The 12,115-nt window shown below is 33.9% G+C and overlaps 1 protein-coding gene across 7 annotated transcripts in view; it reads right to left on the reverse strand.

The window, feature by feature from the left end:
* PPFIA2 (PTPRF interacting protein alpha 2) overlaps positions 1–12,115 on the reverse strand; it is a 389,170-nt gene that overhangs the window by 10,873 nt on the left and 366,182 nt on the right. For 5 of the 7 annotated variants that reach the window (XM_082636668.1, XM_082636666.1, XM_082636665.1 and 2 more), the window contains 3 exons: positions 10,488–10,681; positions 6,523–6,620; positions 657–832 (listed from right to left, as the gene is read on the reverse strand). In XM_082636668.1, the coding sequence (XP_082492794.1) occupies positions 657–832; positions 6,523–6,620; positions 10,488–10,681 (468 nt within the window). The remainder of the gene's footprint in view (positions 1–656; positions 833–6,522; positions 6,621–10,487; positions 10,682–12,115) is intronic. The other 2 variants (XM_082636669.1, XM_082636667.1) reach the window with 1 other exon arrangement.

Consider the following 12,115-nt stretch of genomic DNA (forward strand, 5'->3'; position numbering starts at 1 on the left):
TCTGAGGTCAAAGGGTTTGACCTCACTCTGTTACTTTATTCCAATTGAATATTTTATGTAAACTTTGAAATATATAAAAATGAAATAAAAAGTAAAGTTAGACTGCCACATTTTTATCAAGTCTATGCAGGTAGTTCTCAAACCTGGCCAATCATCATCATTTGGGGAAACTTTAAATGATTAGGGTTCCTGTGTCCTATCTCTTGATATCTGATTTCTTAGGCTTGTGATGTAGATTGCACGTTTTATTTTAAATTTTTAAGGAACTCCAGCAATTCAAATAATTATCCAGACTTGGGAATCAATGGCACACCCAGAGCTGAGTGTCTGTAAAATTCAGACATGTAAATAGAAATGACTGCCCCTCAGAGAGGCAGAGACTAAAGGCCATCTGTCAGAGAGATTGTTTGGGGGAATCTGGCATTCAGGTGGGAGGTTGGACCACATAACTTCTAAATCCCTTTCTACTTAATTTTATGATTTTGTTTTGGCTAGAAATCCAGTAGCTTGAAATTAAAGTCCCAGTGACATATATCAAAGGTTGAACCAGCTCCCATTAGGAATCATGAATACACAGCCGACTTTTTTTTCCTAAAAGTTTACTTTGTCCTTACATAAACCAGGACACAGTGCAACCACAGCACAAAGGGGCTTGCCTGGGTGTTCTGTGTTGGAATCTGTAGTAATAAAGCTAAGCTGCTGTAGTCAAAGTTCTCATCCAGGGCTATAAGTGAGCCATGCACACCACTTTCAAGAATATTATTTGCATATTCTCGAAGTCCAATTGCTTGTATCCAGCGAATAACTCGATCATTGCTCCACACCAACACATCTAGAAAAAGAGGTGCATCATTTTAGGCTGCAGTATTTTGCATAGTAAATAAAAACTGCTGGCTGAAATGAGCCACAGGCGTCTGGCCAAGTCAGCATTTATGCTGGCTTCTTTATCCACTCCCTAGTGAAGCTGGCTCCTTGTGTTACCTATATTTACCATTCTAATAACTAACCCTTTCTACTTTTAGCCCAGAAAACAATTTGTGATTTTAAGAGTGTTTGTTATCACTGAAATGAGAGCATTTCCATCACATGGAACATCATGTCTCAAAGTGTTTCTTGTTTTCATTCTGGAGTTCTAGGGGTCTGTCTGAAGTTCAATGCTTTTACCACCAGATGGGGACATTTCTTATTTGTGTCCATATACAGCTCTTCAGTCAAGAGAGCAAGATGACAATCTAAAATGGTTCTTCATCAGAGTATTTTTAAACTACTACCTAACTATTGTGTATAGGCTAGAAGAAACTTTTTTTTTCCATCTGAAGCAATAAGTCAGAGAACAGAATAGTAAGAGAACAGGCACTCAATGGTTTGATACTTAGCCTACTATTTTGTCAATCCATTATTTCTCCATCACATACTAATCCAAAAATCAACCACTTTCAAGTCATAAGTTGTTTTTCCTTTTAGGTTGAAACTCAATATTTTACTAAGGTACAAAACACTTTGAATTTTATTTTCTAAAACTAAAACCTTTAGAGAAAAATGTCATATATACCTTCTTAGACCAAAACATATCAAAGTATATTTTATCCTTTTTCCATTCCTTATTATAAGTTGACATAATACTACATAATAGCCAGCAAAACAGTCAGAAGGACCAGAATGGTCCATTGAAAAGAAAGAATTTTGAGGAACTTAAGGGGAAATAAGAAAAGAATTAAACCTTTTTTTTTAATCCTTAAGGGGAAATGAGAAAATTATTAAAACTTTTTTTCTAAAAAAAGAAAACTTTTTTTCATTTCTAGAAAGGGAAATTAAATGCATAATTTACTAGTACAGTAAAAGTAAGTTTTCCTATTACTTTTTTTTTCTTTCAGAATGAAATTTATACCTTATCCGGAAAAAGTATAAAGAACACTTTGGGAACTATTCTTCAACTTCAACTGTTCATTTCCCCAATTTAAATTATCTGCAAAAATCTTATTAGTATTTTCCTTCTTTGTGTGTGTGTATGTGGGGGGAGAGTATTTATATATTAAGTTTTTCAAAAGCATTAATAATTTGTCCTAATGCATTAATTTATAACCAATTCAGATTTTCTTGTGTATAACATCAAAGCAATAAAGTGATACTTCAGCACCAGAGGTCCCCTCATGTCCTTTCTCAGTTATTATCCTCACCCCAACAATAACTAATATTCTGACTATGCTCACGCCAGATTAATTTTGCCTGATTTTTTAGTGTCTTATAAATGCTGTCGTACAATATGTATCTTCACTCAATATAGGGTTCACCCATGCTATGGCAAATAGCAGTAGCTTGTTTATTTAGTATTCCATTGTACGATTATGTCACAATTTATCCCTTCTACTGTTGATGGAAATTTGGGTGGATTCTACTGTGGTTATTAAGAATAGTGCTGCTTTGGGGCTTCCCTGGTGGCGCAGTGGTTGGGGGTCTGCCTGCCAATGCAGGGGACACGGGTTCGTGCCCCGGTCTGGGAAGATCCCACATGCCGCGGAGCGGCTGGGCCCGTGAGCCATGGCTGCTGAGCCTGCGCGTCCGGAGCCTGTGCTCTGCAACGGGAGGGGCCACAGCAGTGAGAGGCCCGCGTACCGCAAAAAAAAAAAAAAAAAAATCCACCAGTATCTTTTCAACTATTGCTTCTTCCTCATTCTCTCTTACCTTTCTTTCTGGGATTCCAATTACACCTATACTAGACTCCTCCCTGTGTCCAGTGTCTCTAATAATCTGTTTTGTATCATTCATCTTTTTGTTCTCCTTTTCACGTTTCAGGCCAGATATTTTCAACTGATATATCTTTTATTTCATTATTAGTTCCAGTTTAAACTTTCTGCTTCTTAAAATTTCCACTTAATCATTTCTTAACATACTGATTCTAGCTATTTATTAAAAATTTTCCATTTTGTCACCTATTTTCTTAACACATTAACCACAATTGTTTTAAAGTCCATGTCTGAAAAAAAATCATCCAGGGTCACTTGTGGATATATTTCTATTTTCTGTTTTATTCCTTTTGGTTTTCCTCATTTTGCCCCAATATTTGACATGTTTTATGTATATATATATACATATATATATGTATATATGTGTGTGTGTGTGTATAAAATCCCTGACTTTATGACTGAAAAATGCCTCAAGAGGAACGTTGCATAAAGTGTCAGGCTTACTTATTTCCTGTTTTTCCAGGTTCTTGGTTCCTCAAGGCCTGGCAGCTTTGGCACCTCTAAATTACAATGTTCCCTCCCCTGTTCTGTAAGACAGGGAGAAGCAGCAGAGAATAACAGGCTTACCTCTCAACACATTTCTCTTTTTCTCAAGATCATGGCCTCTCAAGGCTCAGGTGTCTTAGTTGCTTTCTGCTGCCTTCAAACAGCTGTTTATTGATTGATCTAGTTTTTCTACTTGTTCTTGGTTGAAGATTGATCTGATTTAATGTATTCCATTATAGTCAGAAGTGGAAATTCCTCAGATTAACTTGTACTCTTTTTGTCTCTACCAATCCATGGTGGTAGTAAAGCATTTGCATATGAATCTGGAAGGTATATATACCTCATATACCTCTACTTAACTCCTATTGTGGCTTGAACAATCTTATTTCAAAAGAAAGGCCCTAAGTCTCTCTTTGGATTTGGTTTAATGAGAAACATGTGAGGAAAGACTCAAAATGCCCACTTTCCACAATCGCATTACTATATCCTGCTCCAGCCAAAGAATGAATTTCTTCAGGAAGTAGGATGTTTATTGTCTCCCTCAGAGTTTCAGCTCTTTCTTTCCCCATGTCTTCAGCAAAGCAAAGGACTTAGGTAATAATCCTTACTATCTATGGAAATTTTATATTATATATATATATTCACTGGGTCTCCCTGGTCAGTCCTAAAGTATATGTTTTCCTCTGAGCATTCATTAGTTTTTCCATTGAGGCATTAGACTCAGAAAACAGGATGTAAGTTGGTTGGTATTATATTTTGGTTACATTAGTCAGCTGCTGTTGATAGCAACTGATTAGTTCTAACTACTGGTTATACCACACTTGTACTTCAAAAGTTGGGTAGGTATGTATGGTATGTATGGTTGGCAGTAACAGTTCTCCAATTATTTTTACTAAATGCAACATTTAAAAAACTAATGGGACAATAGTTCAATAAAAATGTCGAGTTTTCTTTACACTAAATGGATTTGTAAATAGGAAGTATTTGTTCTTTTCTGGAGCTGAATTTGTATTTTGATAGTCTATGACATATTTTGTAGTTACCATATTTCTGTAAATATACGTCTACCAAAAATTCCATTGCCATACCTGTAGTTATTCATGAAATAATAAGTATAAAATAATCCATTTATTTACAAGGTAAAGGTAAATAAGACACTAATACCGAATTCTCTTCTTCAGAACAACATAGTTTTGTTTTGTTTTTTTCATTTTGTAAATCAGATCCCTTTCTATAAATCTGTTTCCAAGCAAAATTTATGCTCTGACTTTAAAGCTTTGTAAGGATCCTCTTGACCTAAACAATAAATGTCTAGAGATCAGTGTTGACTGTTTCCTAGCAACAAATTAAATGCTTATAGATTCTTGATATTCACATGGTCTCACTTCAGAAATCTGTTCATTAAGGTCAAGGTTAATTAACACTTCAGATAATAACAGAGACCCCTAGTCACAGTCAAGAGTTATTCCTGTAAATATCATCAGATCAGTTACAGGAAACGGGCTATTTATGATCTCACTCACAGCTACATCACACATGGAGTTGCCTGTGTATAATCATAGTGAATCCTGGCAGTTTTTCTCAGAGCTACACTCTAACTAGCAATTGCCAAATACTAATATAATATTTGATGTAGTGCCAAATCATCTGTCTATATAAGAAGCATTTCATGTGATGAGACCAAGCATAATAAAATCTAATTGGAAAAAATACTTCAAAAAAGAAAACCAGAAACGGGTATCCCACGGGTAAAATCTATTTGTGTGCTAAAACATCTTCTGTTAGGTCAAGCACAGACTTCCTTCTGGTGTCTTTCTTTGGCCAATTAGTCCCCAAATTTCAATTCAACTGAACAGCAGTGCTCTAAAAACAACTTGCAATTTCCTGGGTCCCCAAAATAAAATGAAATCAAATAACCCAATTTTGATAATGGAAGAACACTTTCTTGCTCCTAGGTAATGAGTCAAATGAAGTGTTACAAGAAATCCATTGTGTGTCTGTCTACTCTCCAATGAACCATATATAGAAAAATACTTTTAATCAATCACCTTCACAGGCATTCAAACCCATTCCACTCTAACTAATGTACTGTCCAAGAACTGCCAAAGATAAAAGTGATTTCTGACAATATTTATCACAAATGAAAATTACAGAAGTCTAAGATAGGTGATCTGAAAGAATAAAACAGTGCTAAACTTTAATATGGGGAGGAAGGGTAACGTGTAATATAGACTATTTTCATGTCTAAGGTAAGCCCTAAAGGCAGTGAAGATGACAATAAACAGACTCGTGCCTAACTTTGAACAATTAATGTACAAACACTTATTGAATTTGATGAAATGCTTCCATATATCAACTCCTGGGTAATGGTAAACAGAAATATAAGGAGTTTATTTTGCTTCTACTCAAAATTTTCTTCAAAGAATTTGAGCCTTTTTTCCATTAAAAAGTATAAATAGACATAAAAGGGCTTATGATTTTTGCCCAAAAATGTCCCGTAGATATTTATATCTTATACCTAATCATTAAATTTCCCCTCAACAGCAACAATAATAAAAATAAAGTGGTCTCTAACAAGTATAAAGTCTAACATGTTCTTTTTAAACAATTATTTCCCCTGTATATTAAGGTACTGCTCAACATTTAAAGGGTTAATTACTAAATATAGTACTTTTCTAATAAGTCTGTTATAGGAAGTGTCTTATTGGTTTGTACAAACAATAGTTGCAGCAGTTAGTAATGTTTCTAAAATCATTCCTAGCTAAAATTATTAGTGGACTAGTCTCATTTATAGGGGAAAATTCCCTCTGTAACTTCTATATAAAAATCCCTGTATAATTTCAACAACTATATTACAAAAATAAAATATCTAGTCACTGAAATAGAATTCAAATGATGCAAACCAGAGATAAACTGCTGTAAATAAAATATATACCATGTTTCTCTGAATCATAATGAGAATATTCTATTAAAAGTCTGACAAAACTATCTATGTGGAGGCATGTTTAGGATAAACAGAATATATAAGTAATAGGTTCAGAGGAATAAATCTCAATTCAGAAAATCAAGAATATTCCCCAAATGGGATATCTATCTTATAAAGTGATGATATCCTTTACTGAGTTTTAATCAGAAAAGTAATGAAAAAGAAATAATGATGACACTCTTCTAGCTGAATACTTAACATTACTTAACGACAATTATAATGCATACAGCATTTTAGGTTCATAAAAGTGAAAGCTAAAAATCCCAGAAAAAAAAAGGCATTTGATATGAAAGAAAGACATATTACCTTTTATTTCATGTTGGCTTGCTTCTCGCCTTCTTTCTAGTTCTTTTCGGTCATAATTCAACCTTTTTAAGCACATAATTCCATATTGTAAACTTGTTCTGTTTTTTTTTTAAAGGAGAAAACACATTTAGTTTACTCAGTAGAGGATTAAGCATAGTCAACACTATGTACTACTTCTTCAGACAACAGGTTAATAAATTCCATTTGTAATTAAATCCTTTAGAATTGGAGGGAATTAAAATTATAGTTATTCTAAGCACACAGTGTTTCTAAAGAGTAAAAAAAAAGTATTTTCGAAATAAAATAACCATAGTCTTAAAAATAATCTTGGATTATGTTGTTCATCCACATGTCTTTGTTTTCCATTAGGCTATTCCAACACTGTTTGAAGAAAAATGAACATTTTACTCCTTTGAAAAGAGTCATTATTATGGAGACAAGAAGGAAGTTATAAGAAAGGGATACTTTTCTTTTTAGCTGATGAGAAAAATAATATAAAAACATGAATGAGGGGCTTCTCTGGTGGTGCAGTGGTTAAGAATGACACTGGTTTGAGTCCTGGTCCGGGAAGATCGCACAGGCCACGGAACAACTAAGCCCATACACCACAACTACTGATCCTGTGCTCTAGAGCCTACGAGCCACAACTACTGAGCCCACGTGCCACAACTACTGAAGCCCGCACACTTAGAGCCCATGCTCTGCAATGAGAGAAGCCAACACAATAAGAAGCCCGCACACCGCAACAAAGAGTAGCCCCTGCTTGCCACAACTAGAGAAAGCCTGAGCACAGCAACGAAGACACAATGCAACCAAAAATAATAAATAAATTTATAAATAAATAATAAAAAGATGAATGAGTTAAGTGATAACATACAGAACCAAATACCAAAATGAATAGCCACCAACCCTAAGTGATACAGAAACATGTGAAAGGAACAAGTCAGCAGATATTGAAACTCTATGTGGAAAGGATATTGTGGAAGAGCAGAAAACTGACTGATCCTTAAAGGATCAGGCAGAGGGAGGGTTAGTAAAGGATATGGAGCACCATGAACATAGGATTGCTGATGAAATGTTAAGTGTGTGGTGATAGATCCTCTGTCCAGAGTGAAGATCTATGCCAGGAAGTTAGGAGGAATAAGATTTTATTTGGAGAATGGGGTTACATTAAGGAAAGTTTGCATTCAGAGTAAGTGTAGAACCCATCAAGGTAATAAAAATTATTGGACAATTTTCGCAGGAGGATAAAAATGAAAATAAAAGGCTTTGGTTTAAGAGAGAATAATCTGGTAGTAATACAGGAGTTGGGGAAAATAGGTAATTCTAGGGGACAGGGAAATTAGTTGAAGAAGAAATGCTGTCAAAATAAAGGTCCCACTAAGGACAAAGAAAAGCATGAAAAGAAAATCTAGAAACCAGAGATGTTCAGAGAGAAGAAAGAAGACTTACTGATATTATATATAAAGGATGTGGAAGAGTATAATAGGTAAAAAGAATCTCTAGGCCTCAAGAACAAGGAGCACTGAATATTGGTGATTTCTTAAATGTTTAGAATTATAGACAAATTTAGACATACACATTGGCCAGGCTACCCTTAAGTGCTGGATGCATTTCTAAGCCCTGCATTTTAATAAGAACAACACTGAGTTCAAATATTTCAGAATTAGAGGAAAATGGAAAGAAATCTGCATTAATTGCTGTTATGGGATAAACTGTTTTTCCCCAAATTCTTACAATGAAGCCCTAATGCCCAATGCTTCAGAATGTGACTGTGATTGGAGACTGGGTCTTAAAAGAGGTAATTAAGTTAAAATCAGATCATCAGGGTATGCCTTAATCCAGTAAGACTGGTGTCCTTATAAGAGGAAATTTGGACACACAGAGAAACCTGGGAAGTACACACACACAGGGAAGACGATGTGAGGACACAGTGAGAAGGCAGCTATCTGCAAGCCAAGGAGAAGAAACCAATAATGCTGCACCTTGATCTTTGTTTTCTAGATTCCAGAACTTGGAGAAAATAAATTTCTGTTGTTTAAGCCACCCATCCATGTTATTTTGTCATGCTAGCCCAAGCAAACTAATTCAGTGGAATACCAGGTAATACTGGTGTAAAAACCATCATAGACATTAGCCAGCTTGAGGTTAAACCACTGGGTCTTGCCTAACTTCTGCCCAGTTTTTGTATGTAATGTAAAATTGTGCTATAAAAAGGATATATGTTGTTACAACAATGTCTTGTCAGATGGGAAACTGGGCTGTAAAGACAATGGGATGCCATATGCAGTAAAGTATTACTTGCTTTAAGTCAGAGCTAAGCATAGCATAAAGATGAAGCTTGTGTATTTCCCAGAACAAACAAGAACCCTGCCATTTGAGTAATTTTTATTTTTTAAAAAAGAAAACTTGATCTCTGGATGAATCATTTCTACTATAATAATAAAGCAATTAAAAGTTGATCCAGTGAAGAATAGAAAACAGGCACAAGTGTGTCAACAAAAATTCTAATATTTAAAAGTCTATTGCAACCACACAAAATTTGAGGCCCTAAATGTTCAGTGACAGGGAACTCACTACCTCACAATGTGTGTACTATAGAGCAATTGAGAGTGATACAAAGTTGTATTTTCTGTTGAACATAAATCACTCACCCTATTATCTATACCTATTTGTACTAGAAAAGCACATGTTCAAGACAGCAAATATTACTCTATCACATATTAAAACATAAGAAAACTTATCTAAAGTCTTCCCTTATCCAAGCTAAATTTCTTTAATTCCTTCCTTTCCCCCAGATTTTTACCACTTTATCAATAACAATGTAATGTCCATAAATTAATACAGTTTCTTATTATTATCTCACCACGTGGTAGGACTTTTATTGTGCCTGCCAATAAACACAGTCTAAATATGTCCTGTCAAGCCATTAACCAGAACTGAGATTTTTGTGTCAACTATAAATCACATATCTTTTTCACTTGAACTGCTTTTAAGTCGTGAATTCCCTATCCAGCATTTTAATGGTTTTTAAAAACGATGTTATATTTATCTCTACTAAATTTAATCCAACAGTGTAAATAACTGTGGTAAGATTCAAAGCATTTTGATAAATTTGACTGAAGAATCTCAGTTATTATCTCTTTATCCAAACTTTAGTCATTAACATATATGATTTTTATACCATTTTAATTTCTGTCAATTAAATGTTGGACAGGATGTGAACAAATAGTTTCCCAAATTGTCTAGATTTATATTTATTAATTTATAATAACTAACTGTATATAAAATAATCATAATACAACTGACAATTTTGCAGATAACCTACAAAGAGATCAGGCTACTAGATAACATTTATGACATGGTATTATAACAACCCTTTTTTTAACTCCCTAGATGACAAGCAACTTTAAAAACTAATTTTCATTTGCCTTTCATTTATCTGTGTTCTTACCAATGTCTCATAACCCATTCAGTATTTTTTTCCTGAAAATTAATGTACAAATAAGCAAAAGCACTAAAAGGTTTACACAAAAACAAAAATTTTCTTCAGAAGACAATTCCTTCTCAAAATTTTTTCTAGTATATCCCTAAGTTATATAATTTATAACTACATATATAGTTGAGACTGATGATTTTATTCTTAATAAATAATTTTCTAATATTAAAACATATATAGATACAAATCACAAACATGAAATTTCCTACAGATACAGGGGAAAAAAAGATCTACGCTGTATGAGAATTTTGTACTGTCCAGTTCCATAAACTTTGGGCATGTAATATGCACCCAGCTCTACATTAGATAGTCCCCGCAATTTGTTGCATAAAGATACTTTGCCAAGTAGATGTACACAGATGTTTCAAAGAGCACATATTCTATATTTCTTAAATATCTCTTTATGTTCTAGTAATATATACAGTTATTTACTTTTCACTTTAATTACTTTTTGGAGAAAACGTACCGATGGAAACTATCCACCATTTTTAAATGGACACGGAGATCTTTTTTTGTTAGGTGATCTAACATTCTTGCATCTACCAAGCATTCCATAAAATAACTTCTGTATTGAGGTAACCCCAGGCTGGGAAGCCATTCGTTTCCAATCCACTCGTGGTTCATATCTCCATATGCCAGGGTCTGTAGAAAAACCGGACACTAGAATTGTTTTATAGCAGTCAAGTTTCTTAGCCAATAAAATGAGATGGTAATTGGAGGGTATGGGCTATCATTATAATTGATATTTAATTCCTATGATATATTGAAACAAAGCGGAAATAATATTTAGCTCTAAATATTTGATTTATTTTGGTACAAAGTGGAACTCTGGGTACATGTATCAAGGTCCTTGCCTAAAGAGAATGATTATGTTCACTTTGTTTGCTCAAAAGGAATTACATTTTATACAAATATGCATTTTAATTCAAAAGCTAAAATGAATGATATAATACAAATGCTGAGCTTAAAGATCCTTTCTTTGTATTGATAGATTTATTTAACTTATTTTATTTTTATCTGTTAGCCAATACGCCACCATTTCCTTCTCTTCAATGCTACTATTAACCATTGCCATGGTGTAATGGCAAATCTTGATGTGAAAATAGAAACCTCAGTAAATGAATAGAGAAAGGAGCCACAAGGCTAGGGAGATAGAAATGCTGAAGCTTTATGTGGTCATTTTTGTTACCTAGTGAGGCATGCAGCCAGTATTCTATAAAAATTGATGCAATCAGTCTTTCTTAGATATCAATCAATACAGACTCTGTACTTAAAGAAGCAGAGCATGATCAAACTGTAAGACAATCTAATTCTTTAATATAACAATATGAACTGATCTTACCACTGTTCTTTTTTTTTTTTATGATATCAATTTTTTTTTAATTTTATTTTATTTTATTTTTTTGCTTTATAACAAATTTAATCAGTTATACATATACATATGTTTCCATATCCCCTCCCTTTTGCGTCTCCCTCCCACCCTCCCTATCCCACCCCTCCAGGCAGTCACAAAGTATCGAGCTGATCTCCCTGTGCTATGCGGCTGCTTCCCACTAGCCTTACCACTGTTCTTAAAAGCCAAAATGAAAGCCAAAATCAACCATCATCTCTAAAGCAATTTTTAAAAAGAACTATTAATCTCTATTAATTTGACAATGTCTTCTATTTAGTTCCTTATCAAACAACAAATTCACAATTATAACATGTATCTCTAACGAAAATCTAGGTGTTCCCTTTATTTTGTGTGTTCTTAAAAAATGAAATTCTCACTAAAATAAAAACCTAATGCAACCTTAATTTACTAAATGTTTAAATGTAGGTCCTAGTAATAACTACAAAAATTTTTCTTACAAAGTTTGAATCACATTACCTATAACACACATTAATTCTTTTAGTAATAAACATGCAGAAATGTTGAAAAAGGAACAGCTTCCTTGCAAGCATATATGTTTGTTCAAAGTACAGATGCTTAGCTCATATGCCATCTCAATAAATGGGAGTGACTTCTGACTGTGTAGTCGCAAGGCTAACACATGTCCCTCCAACTCCATTTCTCACACACTTTCCATTATACTTTAAAGCATAGGTGATTCC

The sequence above is a fragment of the Mesoplodon mirus genome (assembly GCF_964341445.2).
Source record: "Mesoplodon mirus genome assembly, chromosome: 11".
NCBI classification, from domain to species: domain Eukaryota; kingdom Metazoa; phylum Chordata; class Mammalia; order Artiodactyla; family Ziphiidae; genus Mesoplodon; species Mesoplodon mirus.